This window comes from Schistocerca americana, chromosome 1 (genome assembly GCF_021461395.2).
Source record: "Schistocerca americana isolate TAMUIC-IGC-003095 chromosome 1, iqSchAmer2.1, whole genome shotgun sequence".
NCBI classification, from domain to species: Eukaryota; Metazoa; Arthropoda; class Insecta; order Orthoptera; family Acrididae; genus Schistocerca; species Schistocerca americana.
The window spans coordinates 1120976417-1121003750 of record NC_060119.1 but is presented as its reverse complement, the minus strand read 5'-3'; the positions used below and the strand labels follow the sequence as shown (position 1 = coordinate 1121003750).

Genomic DNA, 27334 nt, shown 5'->3' with positions numbered 1-27334 from the left:
AAGTAGAGGGAAGCAATATATTCGATACCTCATCCAGAAACGCACCCTCTCTAAACCTGGCGAGCAAGCTACACCGCGATGCAGAGCGCCTCTCTTGCAGAGTCTGCCACTTGAGTTTGTTAAACATCTCCGTAACGCTATCACGGCTACCAAACAACCCTGTGACGAAACGCGCCGCTCTTCTTTGGATCTTCTCTATCTCCTCCGTCAACCCGATCTGGTACGGATCCCACACTGATGAGCAATACTCAAGTATAGGTCGAACGAGTGTTTTGTAAGCCACCTCCTTTGTTGATGGACTACATTTTCTAAGGACTCGCCCAATGAATCTCAACCTGGTACCCGCCTTACCAACAATTAATTTTATATGATCATTCCACTTCAAATCGTTCCGCACGCATACTCCCAGATATTTTACAGAAGTAGCTGCTACCAGTGTTTGTTCCGCTATCATATAATCATACAATAAAGGATCCTTCTTTCTATGTATTCGCAATACATTACATTTGTCTATGTTAAGGGTCAGTTGCCACTCCCTGCACCAAGTGCCTATCCGCTGCAGATCTTCCTGCATTTAGCTACAATTTTCTAATGCTGCAACTTCCCTGTATACTACAGCATCATCCGCGAAAAGCCGCATGGAACTTCCCACACTAGCATCTGGAAATGCTTCAAGGCCACCGTAATCTGCTTGATTGCCCCATACAACTGCAAGTGTCAACCACATACTACCTCCAAACACTGGTTGTACATCACAGGTAAAGTTCAGATGGAGTCCTCGAAATACATTTGGACCTCCAATCAATTGCTGTTTATTGAACTGACCAGCCAAGTCAATATCAATAGCCTTCAAACTGCGATACACAGGTACACTGCGCCGCCAGCGACGACGGTAACCACGTCGCAGAGGCATGGTATGGGGTGCTATTGGTTACACGTCTCGGTCACCTCTTGTTCGCATTGACGGCATTTTGAACAGTGGACGTTTCATTTCAGATGTGTTACGGCCCGTGGCTCTACCCTTCATTCGATCCCTGCGAAACCCTACATTTCAGCTGGATAATGCACGACCACATGTTGCAGGTCCTGTACGGGCCTTTCTGGATACAGAAATTTTCGACTGCTGCCCTGGCCAGCACATTCTCCAGATCTCTCACCAATTGAAAACACTGGTCCATGGTGGCCGTGCAACTGGCTTGTCACAATACGCCAGTCACTACTCTTGATGAACTGTGGTATCGTGTTGAAGCTGCATGGACAGCTGTACCTGTACACGCCATCCGAGCTTTGTTTGACTCAATGTCCAGGCGTATCAAGGCCGTTATTACGGCCAGAGGTAGTTGTTCTGGGTACCGATTTCTCAGGATCTGTGCACCCAAATTGCGTGAAAATGTAATCACATGTCAGTTCTAGTAAATATATTTGTCCAATGAATACCCGTTTATCATCTGCATTTATTCTTGGTGTAGCAATTTTAATGGCCAGTAGTGTAGTTTCGAACTTCTAAGTTCATTTTCAAGGGAAGCTTCTTAAAGCTACACTAACAGTGGTTAGGTGACAGTCACTTTGCACTTAGGTGATGCACACATGATATAGAATGTGGACTTCATTAAGACGTTTACATTGCGAAACTAATCTGGTTCCCATGTGACTGTATCATGTGTGTATTACCTACATGTGAAGTGATTGTCGCCTAACCGAGCACCATTATAACTTTGTGTCCTGCCGTACCGTAGGTCCTGTCATGGGGGAAGCATCGTCAGAGAGGTCCACCGCATGAGTGGCTAGGGAATGATTCCAGTGGTGGTTTCCCGTTGCCTTCCACTCGTGGTTAGTGCAGCTTTAATAGGCCTGGCTTGAAAATGAACTCGATGGTTCGATACTAGTCGCCAGTTTAATGAAACGCAGCTATGTCGGAATTACAGTAAAGAACTTGGTAATATTTGTGATTAATTTGTAGGTCAACGACGACCTATCTGTCACCCTAGAAAGTGGATTTCTGTCTAACTATGAATGTCAATAGGAAAACCTGGATGTACATAAGTGTGTGGTCTAAGCCATTACCCTACTGAAAGGTTACAGATAAGAAAATTGCCTGAGATATAACTGCCATTGTCTGTGGTCTTTAGAACGCCTTATGCGCCCTAGTCACAGCACAATCAAGTGTAATTTTTGGATGCGACTCAATTTTTTAAAAGAGTACTTCAATAATAATACAATGATTCTCGTTTACAATACTATACCTCTGTCTCCCAAAGGAGCACTCTCTTATGAGAGAATAACATTTTATCCACAGATCAGGATTGCATTCTTTCCAGTAACATGCCTGAGAGTCCATACAGTGTTCACAAACCTTGGAGGAAAATTCCTACGCTTCCAGGGGCGGTATCCAGCTTTGACTAAATGACCAAAAAATGGACATTTTAGAACTTCTTTCAAAAATTTCCCAGATACAATCCGCTGATCATGATGTTGATCTATGTAGCTCCAGGATAAACACAGCGTTAGTCATATGAGATGTAGACACATTTGCATCATAGATTTATCCAGTGTCCAGGAGCCGTTCGGTGTCAAGACTAAGCCACTATTGAGGCTCAGGACTACATCATCAGGAAATCATAGCAGAGTTAACGTGTAAGAGCCCCCCAATGGTAACTTGTCTAACGTGGTGAGATAAATCTCACCACAATCAGTACCACGGATTCCTTAGAGACTGGTTGAGAATTTAAGTTCACAAGTGAATAGTCCGGCCAACAGGGATCACTCGTCCGTACACATTTTACAGATGCGTCAGCAGCGCGGCCTCCATGTGACTCCCCTTGGCAACTGGCCAGCGATTTTGTTACTACTAGCTCTTGCCTCAAGATACTCCTCTTGAGAGTGACGAGCCACAAATAGAGTAATTATTCTTGACTAATTTGTGGGACGGTGCTTGGAACTAGTGGTGGGTACTCCTATATTTCGTTACTGTGGACTGGTTCACAGTCGACAAATGAATTGCCTTACGCTACGAGTTGTTTAGAACTAAGGACCAATGTGAATGAAAAGAACTAAGAGTGTCGAATGTAAGCCAGAGCTTCATAAGCGCAGTACAGAGTTGATCCCCATTCATATATAAACTGAAGATGACTGAGTTGAGTGTGCTATTGACATCCCTTTGAGGCCCCACGAATGATAAACTCTAACAATGGACTGCATTACTTTGAAGCTTGCCGAAATATTTCCGCGTTCGTCAACATTTATCAGTGTTGGAAATTTATCTTCTGCAATGGTAATAACGATAGCAACAATAATAAAGAACCTGCTTTCGTTCAGTGTGATATATCGTGTAAAGTGCACGGTTTCTTTAGGCTTTAGTATCGTGTTATCAATATTATTTATGAGGTACTCTGTGGAATGCAACAAGAAGCTCCCATTCTGCAGCTGAATTTTTCTGTTTGTTCTCGCAGAACGGGCTACTTTCTGCACTGCCGTACGTCGTTAACTGTGTCCTGAGCCTTTCCTTCAGCTGGATCGTCAACAGCGTACAGAAGAAGTTAATATTCAGCAAGGCGGCCTTAAGGAAGGTGGCCAATTCCATTGGTAAGAAAGTATGTGCAGATAAGTGTGTACTGCTTTTCGTACAAGGGCTATTCAGAAAGTAGGCAACGTTTTAGCACAAAAACAACTAAGTACTAGAAATAAATTTTATTATATACATCTGAAAGAGCGGCTGACATTCTACTTTTCCACATAGTCAGCAAACACATTAAGACACTTATCATAGTGGTGGACAAGATTTGAAATACCTTCGTCGTAAAATTCTGCAACCTGAGACTTCAGCCAGTGAGTCACGCCCGCCTGGAGTTCCGTGTCGTCATCAAAGGGCTGCGTTGCAAGCCAGTTCTTCATTTCGGGAAACAAGTGGAAGTCGCTTGGTGCAAGATCGGGGCTGTAGGGCGGATGAGGGTAAAGTTCCCATTTGAATGAATTAAGGAGTTCTTTAGTGGGATTTGCTGTGTGAGGTCTGGCATTGTCGTGCAAAAACAAAATTTTGGATGTCAGCTTTCCTCGTGGTTTGTTTCGAACTCCTCTTCTAAGGGTGTGCAAAGTTTGACAGTACCGAGCAGAATTTATGGTTGCTCCACGTTCGAGAAAATCAATAAGAAGCACACCTTACCTGTCCCAAAACACTGTCGCTATCAACTTCCTTGCCGACAAGGTTTGCAAACATTTTCTTGGTTTTTGGTGGGACCTTGTGTGTCCCCACTCCAAGGATTGTAATTTTGTCTTGCAATTGACGTGTTTCACCCAAGTCTCGTCACCAGTTACGATTAGATCCAGTAATGAATCACCATGTTTGTGGTAGGCATCCAGAAATGTCAACGTTGCCCCCATTCACTGTTCTTTATGGTGCTCTGTAAGCATTTTGGGCACCCATCGTGCACAAAATTTGTGGTAGCCTAGCTTTTGAGTAACAATTTCAAACAACAAAGTAAGTAAAACTTGTGGAAAACAAAGTGAAAGCTCCGTTATTGTGAAGCGACGGTTTTCACGAATCGTTTCATCAACTATGCGATAAGATCGTCAATCACAATACTTGGGCGTACACTTCACACAGTTCACGATACATTTGTATAGGTTTTAGGTTTTTTGCTAACAAAAACCTTATCACAGACCGCACCTCACAACTGGCGGCATTTTCGATCACAGCGCATATTTCAAATTCGAATATCGAGAAAACCAGACTTTCCCGCTGTCACGGATGGATGCTGACTGAGCTGCCGAGCACGCACATACCAAAATATACGCGATCGGCGCGCGCCTAGCGGCGTCAGACGGAAACGTTTCCTACTTTCTGCATAGCCCTCGTACAAGACGTCATGAAATTACAAGAAAGGTAAATTATCAATAAAGTCGAAAACTCTATTTATTAAATTTTTACACTGGTCTGATCAGGGCCACCAGGTCCTGTCTTGCGTCGGAGAAGGGTTCACATATAAAGTACATTCTTTACGTCATAGTTACTAAGAAATAACAATTGCGACAAATAGTATGAAAATGTTCCAAAAACTTAGATCTATACGTCCGGGTGGTCGTCGACAACCACCGATACTTTGACCGGAGCACACTGTGTCATTTGCAAAGCACAAATGCACCAAGTAAACGAAGTGTAAGGAAATTTAAAACCTTTTCGCCGGATTGTGAGTAATGTTGGTGTTTCGACATATCGTGTAGCAAGTACCTTGCTACTCTCTTTAGCTCTATAGTAGGTCGGCGTGAGCATCACATTAAGAAGTCGGCAGATTTCTTACATCGATTAGACGGAATGCGTTTCAATGAATCGGATATTCAAGTAAGTTCTGATGTGATCTCTCTCTTCATTCGCGATCCTGTGTCGATTCGTTACTGTTAATTGAGGTTAGGTTTGATGTTGAATTAACGAATCTATTTCGACATGCGTTGACTCACACTTACGTTTTATTGAATGACCAGCAATGAGAGCAGACAGATGGCCTTGCGATGGAAGGCCTGTTTCTCCTATTATTGCCAGTTTTTTTATGGAGGAGTTCGAGGAAAGTTCCTTTGAGTCTCTAGCTTTGAAACCTGCGTTTTTTTGTTTTTTTTTTGCAGATATTAGACGACATTTCCGTTGTTTGGCCTCATGAGAGTGAGAATGACGTTTTAGCACACCTGGATTCCATCCACTGGAATATTTGTTTGACGTTCGAGGTGGAATAGAATGGCTGCCTTCCCTTCTTTGATGTGTTGGTCAGGAGGAAGGCTGATTGTACGTTAAAACATGCATTTTATAGGTAGCCTACTCATGCTGACTTGTATCTACATGCTGATAATTGACACTGTCCTGCTTAGCGTGAAGGGGTACTTCGTACCTTGGTTCACAGGGATCACGCTATCTCGGGCCCCGAGAGTTTGTCAACTGAGTTAGCCCATTTTGAGACCATTTTTCCTCAGAATGGTTATAGTGAAAGACAGAGCAGACGTGTGTTACGCTATCGACCAATTGTTCAGCGAGTGAGTGATGATAATACCGAGGTGGCACCGAAGTCTACAGCCTTTTTGCCTTACGCAGGAGCATTTCGAACAGGACTTGTCGTATTTTGCTAAAATATTGTATGGTATCCCTTTTCCGACTACGATCAAAGACCAGGGTACTTTTAGGTTCCGCAAACGATAAAGCCGGTGTCTATCGTATTCCTTGCAGTTGTGGCATGTTATATACTGATCAGACTGGGACTGTGGAGGACCGGTGTACTGGACATAAACGGCACACACGTTTCCAAAAACCAACAAAATCTCCCCTTGCAGAGCACTGACGTGACACCGGTCATTATATGGAACCTAACAACACGGAGATTCTGACCCCCACTTCCAGCCGTTGGGAGAGTGTTATTAAGGAAACAGTTGAAATCAAATTAGCATGTAACCGCGTAAATCGAGACGGTAGTTTTTCTTTAAATTCTGTTGGAACCCTGTCATCTCCATCGTCAAAAAACAAGGGATCGAGTTGATGCTACTTCATCCGTTGCTGATTTATTTCACTATCGATAACTTCTCACGTCGGTCATCTTTGGACTGTATGATGGCTATAAGGTTTACAGTGTGTGGATCTGCGTTATCTGTCCGGAGTTTCTCTGCAGTTTCTCTGTAGTTTTAATGGCCAGTAGGATATACGTAGATCAATAGTTGACAATGTTCTACTGAGAGGATACTGTACCTAAGAAAACACTGTACGTTGAAATAGATTTTAGAACCACATAAAGGAAAGGGTGCTATAGACATCTACACGCAATTTATGCCGTTTTCTATAGTTTTTGTTGTTGTTAGACATGGATTCTATGTTTTGCAAAGCATTTGTAAATATTTCTCGTTGCATTCATTTAAGTGCTGTACCGTATATTAAAGCGTAATGTATTGTTAATTTTTCAGTTACAGAATTTTATTGTGAGTAAAATTGTATATAATTTTAGAGTTATTAATTTAACGTATTGACAGTTAAGCCATACTTCGTCGATCGTGCACCATCTTTCACCTTGAAACAGGAGATTTCTTACTGTCGTATATGCAATACTTGCAAATTAACTGTTTTTTCTTATATCTTAAGTACTCGTATTTTACCTATCTTGAAAATGGAAATTGGTTTTTGTTTCCAACAGCTCCTATTTCAAAATGTATTTACTTTAACTTGTAATTCGCTTTTATTAATAGTTCTGCTTGACTCGATTTCAATTATTATTGCTGTATAGTTGAGTTTAGATCAGATTAGATTAGTACTTGTTCCATAGATCATGAATACGACACTTCGTAATGATGTGGAAAGCGTCAGGTTAATAAAATGTGTCTATCCAAGATATTAGAGTACATAAAATATTACATGACAATATTTTTAATCTTTTGGGGGGGGGGGGGGGGGGAGAAAATTACCCACTTACTATATCCAAAAATTCAGCTAATGAGTAGAAGGAGTTGCCATTCAGAAATTCTTTTCATTTCCTTTTAAATTCTATATGGCTACCAGTCAGACTTTTGATGCTATTAGGTAAGTGACTAAAGACTTTTGTAGCAACATAATTTACCCCCTTCTGAGCCAAAGTTAGATTTAACCTTGAGTAGTGAGGATCATCCTTTCTCCTAGTGTTGTAGCCATGTACACTGCTATTACTTTTGAATTCGTTCGGATTGTTAATAACACATTTCATAAATGAATATATATATATTGTGAAGCTCTTGAAATAAGTGTCTGCAGGATGATCAAGGATGAGCTCCAGCAATTACTCTGATTACATGCTTTTGTGCGATGAACACTCTTTTACTCAATGATGAGTTACCCCAAAATATGATGCCATACAAAAGCAGAGAATGAAAATAGGCGTGGTAAGCTAATTAACTATGATGTATATCGCCAAAATTTGCAATGACCCTAATAGCATAAGTAGCTGAACTCAAACGTTTCAGCATATCTTCAGTGTTTTTTTTTCCAGTTCGACCTCTCATCAATGCATACACCTAGAAATTTTGAAAATTCTACGTTAGCTACCGATTTCTGATCGAAGTCTATATTTCTTAAAGGTCTCATTCCATTTATTGTTTGGAAATGTATATACTGTGTTTTGTCAAAGTTTAATGAGAGCCCATTTGCAGAGAACCACTTAATGATTTTCTGAAACAATCGTTTACAATTTCACCAGTTAATTCTTGTCTGTTGGGTGTGATAGCTATACTTGTATCATCGGCAAAAAGTACCAGCTTTGCATCTTCGTGGATATAGAATGGAAAGTCATTAATATATGTTAAGAACAGCAGAAGACCCAAGACCGAACCTTGCGGCACCCAGTTCTTGATTATTCCCCAGTTTGAGCAATCACCAGTTTTCTGCATATTATGTGAACTGCTTATTTCAACTTTCTGCACTCTTCCAGTTAGGTATGATTTAAACCATTTGGGCATTGTCCCATTCATACCACAGTTATTGAGCTTATCTAGAAGTATTCCATGATTTACACAATCAAAAGCCTTTGAGAGATGACAAAAAATCCCAACAGGTGACTTCCAGTTACTAAGGGCATTTAATATTTCATTAGTGAAAGTATATGTAGTATTTTCCGTTGAAAGACCTTTCTGGAAACCAAATTGACATTTTGTTGAAACTTTACTTCTGTACGATACACTACTTTTTCAAGAATTTTGCATAAGGCAGTCAGAAGAGAGATTGGGCGGTAGTTATTGACATTAGACGTATCCCCTTTTTTATGCAATGGATTAACAATGACATAATTCAGTCTATCTGGGAAAATACCCTGCTTCAGAGAGCTATTACATATGTGGCTAAGAATCCCATTTATCTCTTGGGAATAAACTTTTACTAACCTGCTGGAAATGCCATCGATTCCATCTGACAGACAGATTACCCACCTATTATTTGTTCATAGATACATGGCCATTTTTTACCTTGGAACGTATTTTCACATTTGGAAAGACCTTAATTTTCGAAGTAATTTTTATAATTTCAGAAAAAGACTGGAGCACATACAAGGTGGATGCCGTCTTTTAAAATAGAAAAAAAGGATATATTAAGCTTCTATTGAGGGTTGGCTTGAGGCAAAAGTGTGAAATGTGATCCAAGGTAGAACACCGTCCCCTATGCATTACATTTTATGTGAGATGTTACGATATTGCTGTAAACAAAAATATGAAATAAATTTTTAAAAAACTTGCACTTCTAAACATAGTGGTAGACGTGAAACAATAAAAAATAACTGAAATAGCATCCAATGAAGTATTCAAAAACATCAGCAGGTGAGTTAAGATAAGTCTCAATACATATAGAGCACGGATCTCTAACTGAAACATTTCCAATTTTCCAACATTCATGAAAAATTGTATTATTTCATGGAGAAGGAAGTCAGCACGAATGTACGTCAAGAACTATACTTCGAGAAGTTACATCTGAGATAAATTACTTATTGCATTTCGTAATAAGCACCACTTTATTAAAGTCAGATTTATCATTTGTGAATTGGGAAAATAGTATTCAGTGTATGTTCCAGCTTCCTGGCTCCCAGCTGCGACTTTAGTAGCCCTCAGCTTCATCCCAGTAGAGGACCCAACGGCAGCGGTGATCTTGCTGACTGTCGCCATCGGTTTTAATGGTATGACCATCATGGGCTACCAGATGAACCATATCGACATCGCACCAAACTTCTCTGGCCTGATGATTGGTATTTGTGGCAGTATAGGGACACTGACTTCCATCGCTGCACCACTTTATGTGGGGGCTATAGTCAAGGAGAACGTAAGTACAGAGGGCTTCGCAGAATAAAATTCAGTTTCAGTTCCAATCAGTTTCTCAGTTCACATATTTTTAATCATTTAATCGACAATGTAGTTCACATACAGTCATTCCCTGGCTGGGCTCAGCTGGTCTCTTCTTCGTAGTGTGGTATCTTGCCACCAGATGGCAATTATAAGGCAGGTTGCACGAGAACTGAAATTTCTGGATGCCACACGCTTTTTTTCTGCTTTCTTTGTTTGATCGCAAACGAGGGATATCTTTCATGCCGTCTTTGTTAGCAAACTTTTATAAAACGTATATAGATACGTGATTTGTACGAGGGCGAGTCAAATGAAAACATTAAATATTTTTTTAAAATATTATTTATTATGCAGAAGTGGTACAAAGCTGTATCACTTTTCAACATAATCTCCCCCACGCTCAATGCAAGTCCTCCAGCGCTTAAGAAAGTGGATAAATTCCTTTAGAGAAAAATTCTTTTGGTAGTCCGGACAACCACTCATGCACTGTGTGGCGTACCTCTTCATCAGAACGGAACTTCTTTCCTGCCATTGCGCCTTTGAGTGGTCCAAACATATGTAAATCACTTGGGGTAAGGTCTGGTGAGTATGGTGGATGAGGAAGACACTCAAAATGCACGTCTGTGATTGTTGCAACTGTTTTACAGGCAGTGTGGGGCGTTGCATTGCCATGTGGCAAAAGGACACCTGCTGACAGCAATTCACATCGCTTTGATTTGATTGGAGGCCGCAGATGATTTTTTAGATCTGTGTATGATGCACTGGTGACAGTGGTCCCTCTAGGCATGTAATGCTCCAAAATGACGCCTTTTGCGCCCCAAAAGAGAGGCAGCATAACCTTATCTGCTGATGATTCTGTTCGAAACTTCTTTGGTTTTGGTGACGAGGAATGGCACCATTCCTTGCTCGCTCTCTTCGTTTCCAGTTGGTGGAAGTGAACCCAGGTTTCGTCCCCAGTAACGATTCTTGCAAGGAAGCCATCACCTTCTCGTTCAAAGCGCCAAAGAAGTTCTTCACAAGCATCAACACGTCGTTCTCTCATTTGAGGAGCCAACTGCTGTGGCACCCATCTTGCAGACACTTTGTGAAACTGGAGCTCATCATGCACAATGTGGTGTGCTGACCCATGACTAATATGTAAACATGCTGCAATGTCATTCAGTGTCACTCGGCGGTTTTCCTTCACTATAGCTTCAACTGCTGCAATGTTCTGTGGAATCACAACTCGTTGTGCCTGACCTGGACGAGGAGCATCTTCCACTGAAGTCACACCATTTGCGAACTTCCTACTCCACTCGTAGACTTGCTGCTGTGACAAAAATGCATCACGGTACTGAGCCTTCATTCGTCGATGAACTTCAATAGACCTCACACCTTCACTAAGCAAAATCCGAATAACAGGACGCTTTTCTTCCCTGGTGGAAGTCGCAAGTGGGGCGGCCATCTTTATACTGATACTGCGACGGTATGTGTGCATCTGCACTATGCTGCCACCTACAGACCATTCTGCACGCTGTTTGTAGCACGCTTACCAACTCACAGGATATTGGTGCGAAATTTCGATCTGTTGTTACAAATTTAAGGTTTTCATTTGACTCACCCTCGTGCATAAGTACTTAAATATTTTACAGAATGGTAGCACTCGGCTGCTTACAGGCAACATTGTGCATTTTTTATACAAATGAAAAGAAACTTCTATGGAGTGTTAAAAAAGCGTCACTTATTCCTACAGGTGGTGGTATAGGTCAAAACTAGAAGAAAAGTTCCCTCAACGATATGCCTGGAAGCCAATACCTGGTGAGATATGTGCCATTTTACTCTTGACGACTAATATTGTAGCATGAGGCAGAATTCACAGGAGACGGCATAGGAAATCAGCACAACACGAGCAACTCGAGCAATCATGGAAGTGAAGTATCAGGATCGCTTTGGTTCAGTGTATGTGCGGGTACTGTCGCTGACAACTCACAGGGTTAATGTTATTTCCAGACTGACAGGCAGTGGTGGCTCGTGAATATACATTCTTGGTGTTCACAATTTTAGATAAATTTGAGAGTGCTAAACTAATAGCATCTGATGTATAAGCTATGCTTATCAACAGGTTTATACAACTACAGCCTGTGCCAATAATAATAATAATAATAATAATAATAATAATAATAATATGCACAACTAATCTGACAAAAGAAAGAATTTTTTGTGGAATTTTGTTGTTTTGTACGTACATAAATACAGCATAGGGCAATATCGAAATAATGAGTAAGTTTCGAAACTCTCTGTTTCGCATTTTTTGTATGTGGAAGTTTTCATGCTTTTCCATTTTTTTGAACAAATGTACAAGATCCCTAAAAGGTGCGTTAGTCCACGAATTTACTTCCGGGCTGAAGATCAGATATTCTTACATTACATCCACACAACTTATGCCCATTGTTCAGTTCCATGTTAACTCTTCGCTTGTAGTCACGCTTATTTCGTCACTGTTTCAATCAACGGATCTGGTCTCGGAGGCCATGGTTCCTTTGCGGCTAACTTTCCCTGGCAATTTACTTTTCTGTTCCCAGAGTAAAGTTTCTACTCTGCAGCGGAGTGCGCGCTGAATGAAACTTCCTGGCAGATTAAAACTGTATGCTAGACCTAGACTAGAACTCGGGGCCTTGGCCCTTCGCGGGATAATTGCTCTATCGACTTAGATACCAAAGCACGACCTGTTATCGTAGCTTTACTTTTCTGTTGGCGTTTCAAATAGATTCAGCATAGTCTATGTTTACGCTGCATGCGAAAGCCGATCCCTGCACAGTAAACAACGAATTCTAAACACAAACTGCTATTTATGGAAATGATTAAACTCGAATACTAACATCTACCAAAGTGGTCACTTCACTAGAATACAAATGAAGCGCTGAGATCCATAAGGACCTAAAGCACACAAGCACACCGTCGCCGATCCCACATTTAAGAGAATATCACAGACACCGGTGACAGAGCTTTTCATGAATTTTCATACATACAGTGTGGGCCTACAGCACAGATAAACAATAAATCAACAGATTCCAGAAACATGAATAAATGCTACAGTCTCACAATCGATTGTGATGTGCTTTAGGCCCTTATGATTCTCAGCACCTCAAATCGGTTACTGTATGATAAAATTAAAACTTAATACACTATAATTCATTCAGAAGTCCACAAAATATGTTTTTCTGTCAGTATAACGTAACTGACATCCGATCTCATTTTACTGTACAGGGAGTCAAGTGGCGTATCTGAGGAGTGTGCTGTCATCTAGCGAGATTTATGCCGAATTAACGGAGATAGAAGTCTGCCGCAGTGCGCTACCACCTGATGACACTGATGTAAACTTGCTGTTGTGCACATCGTGAACCGTGCACATTGTTTATCAAATTCGTTTGTATTTGGCACCTAAGAGAATTACGTCACACCAATTGCGCATGCTCAAAAGCCCCTTAAAACGTACACAACTGAAGGTGTGCTCGTGACCCTGATGGAAGTTCTAGAGGAGCAGTAGCGGCTTAGATTTAAGTGCCGTATCTTTCAGATTGCAGCATCTACGTTACATTTAACAGCATTCAAAGAAAAATAACCAATAAAACCGTAAGTTACCGTAAGTTCCGGTGTTCACGTGCTCTTGTGCTCTTACACAGCAGCCGCCACTGCTAACAGGTGCTGTATGTCACCTATATGAATTCCCCGAGTTATTAGAGAACGCTACGCTTGCAGAAAGACAATGAGAATGGTTTGTGCACAATGGGGCAACGCCACAATTGCTACGGATCGTGCGACAGTACCTCGCCGCAACGCTTTATGTCGGATGGATTGTCGAGGAGTTGCGGTTGCGTGGCCTCCCCGTTCACCGGAACTGAAGCCGTAGGGCTTCCGGCCAAGAGAACATTCAAAGGCATTGGTGTATACCAAGCCCAACAACTTATGCAGGCGTTACAGGAAAGCTGTGACCAATGTATGTGACGCAATCCGAATGGAGCCAGGTGTATCTGAAAGAGCGCATGATTCACTGTGAAGAAGAGATGAAGGATGTGTCAGGAGGCGTACCAACCTCATGCAGCGCTGACTATAGTATTTACTCGTGGCCCGCCCGGTTGGCCGTGGGGTCTAACGCTCGGCTTTCCGGGCGGGAAGGAGCGCCTGGTCCCCGGCACGAATCCGCCCCGTGAATTTGTGTCGAGGTCCGGTGAGCCGGCCAGTCTGTGGATGGTTTTTAGGCGGTTTTCCATCTGCATCGGCGAATGCGGGCTGGTTCCTCTTATTCCGCCTCAGTTACACTGTGTCGGCGATTGCTGCGCAGACAAGTTCTCCACTTACGCGTACACCACCATTACTCTACCACGCAAACATAGGGGTTACACTCGTCTGGTGTGAGACGTTCCGTGGGGGGTCCACCGGGGGCCGAACCGCACAATAGCCCTGGGTTCGTTGTGGGGCGCGGAGGGGTGAAGTGGACTGCGATAGACGTCGTGGGGTTGTGGACCACTGCGGCTGCGGCGGGGACGGAGCCTCTCCGTCGTTTCTAGGTCCTCTGTTAACATACAATACAGTACTATAGTATTTACTAGAATTTCTGTGTAACAGTCATATGGGAATAAGAAGACAGGTTGGTCCGTATATCAACAGGTATTGGTTTCCGGACATCGCATCACAGGTATTTTCTAGTTTTGGTCAATTTAAACTCCTGTCGTAAAATATGACACTTTAGAAAAGTGCTCTTTGCACGTACTTCATATAACATGGAAGCAGTCTGAAAAGCTTGTCGGAATGTTGCAGGGTAAATTGTGTTGAGAAATGTTAACGAAAAAATTCAATCTGCGTCGTTTCCGATTTAGTTGGGATTGAAGTCAGCCAATAGAGTCGTCGCGCGTTCAGATTCAAGCAGTCTGCCAGAGACAGTGTCGCCAAATGTCTTCTTCGTTTGGTTTCCTCAAAGCGGACAAATCTAGCTTTTTCTGACCTACATTAGATTTAACTCTTCTGAAAAAGGTACACTTTTCTTAGTAACGAGCGTTTGAACACGTGGCACCCCATGGACTTTAATGATTTCTTTAAATCATTAAAGTCCACGAGTTGTCATTTGTTCAAACACTCATCACCAACAAAAATGTGCCTTTTTCGGAATGACCGTTTGAGCAAGTGGCAGCTCATGGAGCCATAGAAGTTTGTGTATTTCTGCATTCTAGCGCTTGCAGGTGCTTGAACTTGCGTGCGCGACCGCCTGAGAGGCTAACTTCACTGCTAATTTAATCGGAGATGGCACAACATATCGAATATTTTTCTTAATGATTATTTCTCAGCAGAACCTACCCTGCAAAACGCTTACAAGATATTCAGACTGTTTCTAGCCACCAGTACATAAAGCTCCATTTATTCTAGAAAAGCATTAAAACACTTTTTCTCTAAATTTTAAATTACTTCGAAATAAACGGTTAATACATAAGATTTGTGTTGAAGCCTGTATCGGTACGTGGCATCAGTCGTTGGTTCATCCGTTGTGTAGATCCTATAGAAAGGGAGAAATTTTAATAATGTGGAACGAGTCACGTCTACATGAACAAAAGAGAAGGAATTCGTAGAATCTTAACCTGCATGCTTTGTTAAACGTAAACTATCGCTATAGTGATTAACAGTACTTATGCTTGTGCTAGCTAAATTTGATCGAGTAAATCAGAAAGAGGGCAGCTACTTCGAAGAAAGCTGCTGCCTCTTCTGTTTTACGAAGCAGCTGTTGTTGATCTGCAACTGGCATCTTCGTATGAGTTGACTACAGTGGTACTTCTCGTACACTATGAATAGCTACCGGCTGAGCATTAGAAGGCGCAGAAGAGAATTTATGTCGCTAGCATTCATGCCTCCAAATTCACGTGACTATGGCTTGGCTTAAAGTTTTGTCCGTAAGCTCTTTGTATATTTTGAACGTCATTACAACACTAGTGCAGGGAGATTCCTTTCAAAAATACTGTTTATTTTGTACGCGGGTGTCATAGCCATCTTAATTAATTGGATTCGACATCTGGAATGAACTTGGATTGAAGCTTTTAAGAGATAAATGCAAGAGAATTTCATCTATTGCTTTTTCTTGTTATACAGAAAGGAGGGAGAGCTATCGCTGTTTATTGGGTTTTGTATTCCAGTTGACTGAATTGGTATCTTTATTTGAGTAAACTGTACTGCAGGGGCATTGCTGGTCTACTCCCTATAACGCTACAGCGAAAGTGGAGCTATGTCATGCAGCAAATCGATGATAAATCACAAATCTAAATATTTTAGGGGCAAAATTTTTCGGTTTTTATTTTTTAGTACCACTTGTTTATTCGTCGTCCATATTAAGGACAACTGAAATACACACATGAAAAAAGTTTTGCATTACCTTGTTTCCGAGAGTTCCGGAACCTGTACAGGAAATAGGAACAGGGATTATCATAAAAATTATTTCAGCCCTTTTTTATTGCTCACGAAAACCACACATTGCATGTTGTACCACCATACAGCGAGACCTTCAGAAGTGGTGGTCCACATTGTTGTACACAGCGGTACCCCTAATACCCACTAGCACTTCCTCTTGCATTGATGCATGCCTGTATTCATCATCGCATACTACCCATAAGTTCATTAAGGCACTGTTCGTTCAGATTGTCCCACTCCTCAACAGCGATTCGGCGTAGATCCCTCAGAGCGGTTGGTGGGTCACATCGTCATAAGCAGCCCTTTTAAATGAATCCCAGGCATGTTCGATAGGGTTCATGCCTGGGGAACATGCTGGCCACTCTAGTCGAGCGCTGTCGTTATCCTGAAGGAAGTCATTCACAAGTGGTGCACGATGGGGACGCGAATTGTCGTCCATGAAGACGAATGTCTCGCTAATATGCTGCCGATATGGTTGCACTATCGGTCGGAGGATGGCATTCACGTATCGTACAGCCGTTACGGCACCTTCCAGGACTATCAGCAGCGTACATCGGCCCCACATAATGCCACCCCAAAACAGCAGGGGACCTCCACCTTGCTGCACTCGCTGGACAGTGTGACTAAGGCGTTCAGCCTGACCGGCTTGCCTCCAAACAGGTCTCCGTCGATTATCAGGTTGAAGGCATATGTGACACTCACCGGTGAAGAGAACGTGATGCCAATCCTGAGCGGTCTATTCGGCATGTTGCTGGATCCATCTGTACCGCGCCGCATGGTGTCGTGGCTCCAAAGATGGATCTCGCCATGGACCTCGGGAGTGAAATTGCGCATCATGCAGCCTATTGCGCACAGTTTGAGTCGTAACACGACGTTCTCTGGCTGTACGAAAAGCATCATTCAACATGGTGGCATTGCTGTCAGGTTTCCTTCGAGCCGTAATCTTTAGGTAGCGGTCATCCACTGCAGTAGTAGCCCTCGAGTAACCTGAGCGTGGCATGTCATCGACAGTTCCTGTCTCTCTGTATCTCCTCCGTGTCCGAACAACATCGCTTTGGTTCACTCCGAGAAGCCTGGACACTTCCCTTGTTGAGAGCCCTTCCTGGCACAAAGTAACAATGCAGATGAGATCGAACCGCGGTATTGCCCGTCTAGGCATGGTTGAACTACAGACAAAGGAATGGATGGAACTGATCAGCTGTCGGACCCCCTCCATGTAATACGCGCTGCTCATGCATGGTTGTTAACATGTTTGGGTGGGTTTAGTGACATCTCTGAACATTCAAAGGGACTGTGTCTGTGACAGAATATCCACAGTCAAAGTCTATCTTCAGGAGTTCTGGGAACTGTGGTGATGCAAAACCTTTTTTAATATGTGTATTAATGGCACATACTTAGTGTACATGTCATAGGTACTGTAATACGTTTGTTTTCAGTTGTAAGTAATTTTTAAAAAAACAGTGAGTTAGACATCTCATAAAATTAGCAAGCAGTGACTCAGATTTCCAGATATAGGGGGTGTTGGAAAACAAGTGTCGAATACTCTGAGTGGTGGTGGTACTCATCGAAACAAGAAAAATAAGTCCAATAATGGTATATCCAGAAACGCATACCTTCTACGATATAGTGACATCTCTGAACATTCAAAGGGACTGTGTCCGTGACAGAATGTCCACAGTCAATGTCTATCTTCACGAGTTCTGGGAACCGTGGTGATGCAAAACCTTTTTTTATATGTGTATTAATGGCACATCATAGGTACTGTAATACGTTTGTTTTCAGTTGTGAGTAGTTTTTAAAAAAGCACAGTGAGTTAGGCATCTCATAAAATTAACTAGTAGTTACTCAAATTTCCAGATATAGGGGGTGATGGAAAACAAGTGTCGAATACTCTGAGTGGTGGTGGTAATCATCGAAAAAAGAAAAATAAGTCCAATAATGGTGGACCCAGAAACGCATACCTTCTGCGATAAACACATGTTTACTGGAGGTGTTCATCGTGGCTTAAGTGGCGATGCAGACTTTGAAGTATACCCAGTTGTTGTTGAACCTGTTGGTCATGCATGGAAGACTCGACCCTGTAGTGCCCACACACTGTTGACTGGTGGGGAGTAGACCAGTTCCGTCAAGTGTATCTAGGTGATTGAAGTCTAGGCACAGAGCAAAGCCAAGGTGGGGAGAGGTCCCCTGCCCCCCCCCCCCCCCCCCTCCCCACCACGACCTAACCGCCGTCTGTGGTCCTCAGCTGTTGTGGTACCACATATGGCACCCATTAATCTTCTCCAAGTACACCTGTCCATACATTGATTGAGAATAGGTGTTGATACCTTCTTCCCTGAAGGACTGAGGATTTACATCTGCCCATACAACATTATCTATTGTGAATGCGGCCTCATAAGTAAATAAAATCTGGGGTGTGAACAGCGGATCTGTGGCACACTTCTGCAACAGCAGTCGACAGAACCGCCATCTGCCATGATGATCTTGAGGCCTTAGGGCCTGAATGGCCTGTAGATGATATGGATACAGCAGTTGTTCATGGCATACTCTCCAGGTAAGGGACTGAGACACGGCTTCTACAGCAGCTAATAATTAACACACACTGCTCCCAGGGGTTTCTTCCACCAAATGTAGCACATGCTACTCCATACCAGGCGTGTGGACTGTGTTGGGACTTCCAGTGCCAGTCTTCCGAAGTACGAGGGTACTGTAAATGTCAGCTTACCAGAGGGCACTCTGCGCTGTGGAAATTTTTCAGCACAGAGGGCACAGGCTCGCAAGCTACACTACTGGCCATTAAAATTGCTACACCAAGAAGAAATGCAGATGATAAACGGGTATTCACTGCACAAATATATTATACTAGAACTCACATGTGACTACATTTACACGCAATTTGGGTGAATAGATCCTGAGAAATCAGCACCCAGAACTACCACCTCTGGCCGTAATAACGGCCTTGATGCGCCTGGACATTGAGTCAAACAGAACTTGGATGGCGTGTACAGGTACAGCTAGCTGTCCATGCAGCTTCAACACGATACCACTGTTCATCAAGAGTAGTGACTGGCGTATTGTGACGAGCCAGTTGCTCGGCCACAATTGACCAGACGTATTCAGTTGGTGAGAGATCTGGAGAATGTGCTGGCCAGGGCAGCAGTCGAATATTTTCTGTATCCAGAAAGGCCCGTACAGAACCTGCAACATGCGGTCGTGCATTATCCTGCTGAAATGTAGGGTTTCGCACGGATCGATTGAAGGGTAGAGCCACGGGTCGTAAAACATCTGAAATGTAACGTCCACTGTTCAAAGTGCCGTCAATGCGAACAAGAGGTGACCGAGACGTGTAACTAATGGCACCCCATACCGTCACACCGGTGATACGCCAGTATGGCGATGACGAATACAGGCTACCAATGTGCGTTCACCGCGATGTCGCCAAACACGGTTGCGACCATCATGATGCTGTAAACAGAACCTGGATTCATCCGAAAAAATGACGTTTTGCCATTCGTGCACCCAGGTTCGTCGTTGAGTACACCGTCGCAGGCGCTCCTGTCTGTGATGCAGCGTCAAGGGTAACCGCAGCCATGGTCTTCGAGCTGATAGTCCATGCTGCTGCAAACGTCTTAAAACTGTTCGTGCAGATGGTTGTTGTCTTGCAAATGTCTTTATCTCTTGACTCAGGGATCGAGACGTGGCTGCACGATCCGTTACAGCCATGTGGATAAGATGCCTGTCATCTCGACTGCTAGTGATACGAGGCCGTTGGGATCCAGCACGGCGTTCCGTATTACCCTCCTGAATCCACCGATTCCATACTCTGCAAACAGTCATTGGATCTCGACCAACGCGAGCAGCAATGGCGCGATGCGATAAACCGCAATCGCGATACGCTACAATCCGACCTTTATCGAAGTCGGAAACGTGATGGTACGCATTTCTCCTCCTTACACGAGGCATCACAACAACGTTTCACCAAGCAACGCCGGTCATCTGCTGTTTGTGTATGAGAAATCAGTTGGAAACTTTCGTCATGTCAGCACGTTGTAGGTGTCGCCACCGGCGCCAACCTTGTGTGAATGCTCTGAAAAGCTAATCATTTGCATATCACAGTATCTTCTTCCTGTCGGTTAAATTTCGCGTCTGTAGCACGTCATTTTGGTGGTACAGCAATTTTAATGGCCAGTAGTGTGCATCCATTTGCTAAATGATAGCAGAATATCATATCCGCCATTTCATTTGTCGAGTAGTGTGCTTGCACTGCTAAGAAATGGTGGAAGAGAGAAAATGTAGAAGTACTACACCATTTGTATGTACAAACTGCGCGATAACGGTAAACACGTAAGTTATTCCCGTTTGGTAGAAGGCAAAACACCATGAAGTGTACCAGCGTTGACAGTGCTACATGACAAGGCACACAAAAGCGATGAAAATTAACGTAGCCTACAACACGACTCAACTACACAACTGACTGCAGACCACCTAATGGTAGGTAGAGTACTGTGAGTAAGACATCACAATACCCGGCAGACACATTTGACGGAGCGCCAACGCAGCGTCTGTGCTAACATCCGCGACCAACCGTGCTTATCTCGAAAATTATAAGTATCCGGTCCCATGTTTACTGGACTTATTTTTGTTTTGTTTCGATGAGTAGTACCACATCTGAAAGTTTTCGATCTTTTTTCGAACACCCTGTGTAAATGATACCTGTAAGCAACTGTCCAAGAAATAAATTAAAATAGTTCCCATCCCATATTTCTAGTTTCGCTTCCTATTGAGGTATTCTCGTGAAGTCAACGCAGTTCTACAACGGGCCGCCCTGCTGTCACAAAATGGGAACGAAAAAGAAATATAGCTATCGAATTTATCTAGTACTTGTCTCACAAATATAAGCCCACTCAGTTACATAAATCAGACCTACGATATTGGCTATTTATTACATTGAGTCTCAGTACTTTTAACATGAAGTACCTCATTCCAGTGTAATAAGTACGAGATCTCTGCGTTGCTTATGTACGAAAAATACTTTGACATATATCATTTTGTATCCGTAGAGGGCAATAGTTATTCACCAACGTTGTTACTAAGATTTAATGTGTAAAAGAGGCCCATAAGTCTACTATTAAAGTTTCAGTCTTAGGGCAAAAGTTAAACAAACAGTGGCATACGGAAGCCAAGTGGTCATTTCAGTTCGATGTTGCCGCTATGCGCAGTATGTTATGCTCAGTCCATACGTATTTCTACTTTATGGTATTTTTCAAAGAAAATATTTACCTACATATAAATACTGAGTCCTGATTCCACTACATAACTACTTGGCACTCGGCTTTACAACAGACACTGCTACTTTCCATGTAGCACAACTTTTCTGTACCTGAATCTAGATATTCAAATATTGTAGAAAAACTGGCTAATGAGATACGTTTATAAAGTTCTTTTGAACTGCTACGCATTCCCTGTTCGTGCTTCATATTAGCTCTGAGTGTGTTGACTATCTATCACCAGTGTACGTAACTCGTTTCTCAATGTTAGGCAGGGAGGCCATCACTCAATGCACTAAATACCAGGGTTCAACAATTAGTAGGAATGAAATGATCACAGAAGCTCAGTCATGGCTAAAGCATGTGACAGACTTAGGTTCATTAGCAGAATACTGGGAAAATGTAGTCAATCTACAAAGCAAGTTGTTCACAAAACAGTCGTGGGAGCTATTCTACAATATTACGCAAGTGTGTGGAGCCCATACCAAACAGATCTAACAGCAGATGTCACAAACATAATAGAGCAATACTCAGAAGTAGATGTGATTGTGTACACAACAACATGGAGATAAGATCAGCAATAAGAGAGGATGTACAGAAGCCACTAAAAGGACTAGAAACTTGAACAAAGGAAAATGACCAGAAATTAAACCAAGAGAAAAAATTCAAATGACTCTCCGAAATGGGGGAAAATATTATCCAAACACAGTATAACTTTACAGAATGAACTACTACAAATAGTACTGAAAGATACGGCTAAATGCCTGGGAAATGCGTTACAGACAACTGCAACATTTTTGGTATACACCTTCAGGAAAGAGCAGCAGCAGCCGTCAAAGCTTCATAAAATATTTCGAACACAACAAATTATCGACAACACAGTGATGACACTATTCATTGCGGCAGTCGCGCCAGTCATAATGTATGCGATAGAGATCGTACGGGAAGTACTTAAGATCGGCTATATGAGAACAATAGAAAAACCGAAGTCGATGTTTATGAAGAGGCTACTACAAGTGAGAAACATTGCGCCATCCCAACTTGTTATGAAAGAGACTTGTTTCGTGGAGGTCATCAGATTACAGCACTGGCTGTCTCCCGCAAGACCGTATCAGGAACTGATTAACATAATGGAGTGGGAGAAGAAGAAGGTAGACCTGGAGTTCTACAATACAATAGCCACGCTATACCACAGCGCGACCAGAGAATGTAGGAAACAACAGAACTCGCAATACATGGATTTCATCGTAAAATAAGTACCAAGAACAACCTCCACAAACGAACTGAAGAGTGGTAAATTTGTGCCTCATGGACAACAATGTGTTACCACATTATAACGTGTTCAAAAGTGCCGAAAACTTTAACAGAGACTAAAAAACTTGTATATTAATGCTCAGTCTTAGTGGAGCACACAAGTACAATGCATACCTCACCTGACAGTAGAAATAGAACTGAGACAACGTGCGTTTGGGTCAGAAGCGTCACCAAAGACACATAATCAAAGACACACTAAGGTAATAAGTAAATTTGCACAAAAAGGACAACCGAAATTAATCAGCACAACGAGCTATACAATTCAAATCACTCCATAAGTAGTGAAGTAATAAGAGTTCTGGCACATTGTTGATATCAAATTGATATCTAATTAATTGAATTGAACAAGCAGTGTATCATTGTCAACCCAACACTGACCGAATCAGAGCATTTGTAAGGGATTGAGCTCTTTGTATACCATCAGTGACAGGATAGAACAGGCCTGGTGGAAAACCAGTATCCCCATCTATTGTGGGGGGGGGGGGGGGAGTGGTGGAGAGGGAGGGAGGAGGAGTGTAAAAGGGGAGGTTAAGACTGGCTCTAAGATGCTTAGTCTCTGTCGACACATTGAGGTGAATACACATACATGGTTCTGGTGGAAGATTTTTCTGATAGTTTTGTGATATTATTACAATGTTCCATCTTCCTGTACAATCATGAGGGGGGGGGGGGGATGTATTCATAGCATAACGTAGTCGTCTATATTTTGTGTTTTTAGTAGTTGTTCGCTTATAAGCAGATTACAGATCTCTCCTACAAAGGCACACTGGCCCCTCCCTCAAGAAAAACGCATCAACCGATCCTTAAATGTTCGCTTAATATTGATCATGTTGTTGTTTAGTCCTACCACCATTGCATTATTTGGGAATCCTTCTACTCGCCACAGTGTGTGGAACGTCCTAGATGAATGTATGTTTAAGGACTTTTGGAGGTTTTAAGTGCTTATTTTGTAGTATATTTACAATTTGTACAGAAACCAGATGGCAGTTATAAGAGTAGAGGGGCATGAAAGGGAAGCAGTGGTTGGGAAGGGAGTAAGACAGGGTTGTAGCCTCTCCCCGATGTTATTCAATCTGTATATTGAGCAAGCAGTAAAGGAAACAAAAGAAAAATTTGGAGTAGGTATTAAAATCCATGGAGAAGAAATAAAAACTTTGAGGTTCGCCGGTGACATTGTAATTCTGTCAGAGACAGCAAAGGACTTGGAAGAGCAGTTGAACGGAATGGACAGTGTCTTGAAAGGAGGATATAAGATGAACATCAACAAAAGCAAAACGAGGATAATGGAATGTATTCGGATGAAGTCGGGTGATGCTGAGGGAATTAGATTAGAAAATGAGACACTTAAAGTAGTAAAGGAGTTTTGCTATTTGGGGAGCAAAATAACTGATGATGGTCGAAGTAGAGAGGATATAAAATGTAGACTGGCAATGGCAAGGACAGCGTTTCTGAAGAAGAGAAATTTGTTAACATCGAGTATAGATTTAAGTGTCAGGAAGTCATTTCTGAAAGTATTTGTACGGAGTGTAGCCATGTATGGAAGTGAAACATGGACGATAAATAGTTTGGACAAGAAGAGAATAGAAGCTTTCGAAATGTGGTGCTACAGAAGAATGCTGAAGATTGGATGGGTAGATCACATAACTAATGAGGAAGTATTGAATAGGATTGGGGAGAAGAGAAGTTTGTGGCACAACTTGACCAGAAGAAGGGATCGGTTGGTAGGACATGTTCTGAGGCATCAAGGGATCACCAATTTAGTATTGGAGGGCAGCGTGGAGGGTAAAAATCGTAGAGGGAGACCAAGAGATGAATACACTAAGCAGATTCAGAAGTATGTAGGTTACAGTAGGTACTGGGAGATGAAGAAGCTTGCACAGGATAGAGTAGCATGGAGAGCTGCATCAAACCAGTCTCAGGACTGAAGACCACAACAACAACAACATCCAACCAAGATTCAATGTTCTCTGTCCAATAATCATTGTAGCAAGCATAAGCTCACACCACTGGTGTGAATTTACACTTATTTAGCTGGAGATTTCATTGATTTTAGTACTATATCCGCTATCTGAACTGTTATGTCACGGTGTTCGTTTTAAAAGCGTAACACTACACGCTTTACACGATGTGAGGGGAGATCTGTCGGTATAATATTTCGTTGTAGCAATGTAGCAATGGTGAATATCACACCTGGAAAATACACTGTGGCAATATTTGATGCAGCAAACGAGTGTTCATGTTTATTCAGTCACTTTTTTTTAGATAAATGAGCTAACATTACAGCAGTTGATCTGCTAAGAATGGCAACGCTGTAGGCATATTGAAAAAATTAGAGGCTAATATGAATATATTTACCGAGACACAATCAGCAGCAGAAGTTCTGTCTTTCGTTTTCTCGAAAAATAAGGGACAAAATTCTTCCGTGAAGTTTGTGTACCTTTAAATGCATGGAGAGTTGTTTAGAATGTAGACTAAATTTATATTTATATCTGTATGCTTACTCCCCAACCATCGTACAGTGTGTGGCGGAAGGCACCGTGTACCACCACTAGTCATTTCCTTGCGTATTCCATTCTCAAATACATGATGTTACACAAAGAGCTCAATCCTGCTTGCAGCCAGCTTCAGATGTCTGTTCTTTAAATTTTCTCAAGACAATTCCTTGAAAAGAACATCGCCTTCCCTCTCAGGATTCCCATTTGAGCTACCTGGCGAGTGTAATCTGGTTGCAGGGAAAAAATGCTCACAATGCAAAGGGACTCTCAGGTTCAATTTAATTAATTAGTCAATCAATCTGGTGGAAATGAGGGCAAGACTACCATAGATATGATTCGCAAGTGGAGTGGTAATCCGGCGTTTTCTCTTTTCGGCGATATCTTTTAATGAAATTACAATCTCCCATCAACACAGGGAGAGAAGACCATCATAATAAAATGAGTTGTATTACAGAATTTACGATGTGATACGTAGTATAAACATGATATTTACAACTCGTTTGAGCTGCTGCCGAAAGACACTTCATAGATGATGAGGCATCTGGATATTTTACGAGAGTTCGAAAGTGAGGAGGCATCCTGTGACAGACGTAGAGCATGCTTCTAGCACTCAATCATGAGCCAAAATTGAGCTTGATATTCTAGTCCTGTGGTGCAGTTTGTATGAGGTATTAAGCTGACAAAAACAGATTTTTTTATCTAATGAAAGAATACTTAGAGGGAATGTAGCCTAGACCATACTGATGTACAGAATTTTCACAACAAATAACGATATCTTAGTGATGTGAAAATGCTTGTATTTCTTCTGTCTTCGAAAATAACTGATACAAAAGGAAGGAATCTACATTTTGCGGGAGAAATTCGAGGTTTGTGGACAACGACATCCCCGTCTCAGATAAAGTAAAGTGGAATTTTTTAACTGTGGTGTGTCTGGTCGGGTAGGAATTACAGTTAGAACTATACATACAAGCTGCACCTGCTTGTCTTTTACTGTGCTGCAATCAGCGGCAGCGGCAGTTATAGGGCTTGGCTGACAGGAAGCTACAGTTCTACATCTACATCTACATCCATACTCTGCAAGCCACCTGACGGTGTATGGTGGAGGGTACCCTGAGTACCTCTATCGGTTCTCCCTTCTATTACAGTCTCGTATCGTTCGTGGAAAGAAGGATTGTCGGTATGCTTCTGTGTGGGCTCTAATCTCTCTGATTTTATCCTCATGGTCTCTTCGCGAGATATACGTAGGAGGGAGCAATATACTGCTTGACTCTTCGGTGAAGGTATGTTCTCGAAACTTTAACAAAAGCCCGTACCGAACTACTGAGCGTCTCTCCCGCAGAGTCTTCCACTGGAGTTTATCTATCATCTCCGTAACGCTTTCGCGATTGCTAAATGATCCTGTAACGAAGCGCGCTGCTCTTCGTTGGATCTTCTCTATCTCTTCTATCAACCCTATCTGGTACGGATCCCACACTGCTGAGCAGTATTCAAGCAGTGGGCGAACAAGTGTACTGTAACCTACTTCCTTTGTTTTCGGATTGCATTTCCTTAAGATTGTTCCAATGAATCTCAGTCTGGCATCTGCTTTACCGACGATCAACTTCATATGATCATTCCATTTTAAATCACTCCTAATGCGCACTCCCAGATAATTTATGGAATTAACTACTTCCAGTTGCTGACCTGCTATTTTGTAGCTAAATGATAAGGGATCTATCTTTCTATGTATTCGCAGCACATTACACTTGTCTACATTGAGATTCAATTGCCATTCCCTGCACCATGCGTCAATTCGCTGCAGATCCTCCTGCATTTCAGTACAATTTTCCATTGTTACAACCTCTCGATACACCACGGCATCATCTGCAAAAAGCCTCAGTGAACTTCCGATGTCATCCACAAGGCCATTTATGTATATTGTGAATAGCAACGGTCCTATGACACTACCCTGCGGCACACCTGAAATCACTCTTACTTCGGAAGACTTCTCTCCATTGAGAATGACATGCTGCGTTC

General features: G+C 42.3%; 2 protein-coding genes across 2 annotated transcripts in view; both read left to right on the top strand.

Annotated features, from left to right (window-relative positions):
- Positions 1-9648, top strand: part of LOC124596909 (putative inorganic phosphate cotransporter) — a 98798-nt gene extending 89150 nt beyond the window's left edge. Inside the window, exons 6-7 of the mRNA XM_047135904.1 lie at positions 3450-3582; positions 9530-9648. Coding sequence (XP_046991860.1) covers positions 3450-3582; positions 9530-9648 — 252 coding nt within the window. The remainder of the gene's footprint in view (positions 1-3449; positions 3583-9529) is intronic.
- The window catches only part of LOC124552170 (vesicular glutamate transporter 1-like), a 34733-nt gene continuing 16958 nt past the window's right edge, over positions 9560-27334 (top strand). The window contains exon 1 of the mRNA XM_047126497.1: positions 9560-9793. Within this exon, the coding sequence (XP_046982453.1) occupies positions 9653-9793 (141 nt within the window). The 5' untranslated portion in view covers positions 9560-9652. The remainder of the gene's footprint in view (positions 9794-27334) is intronic.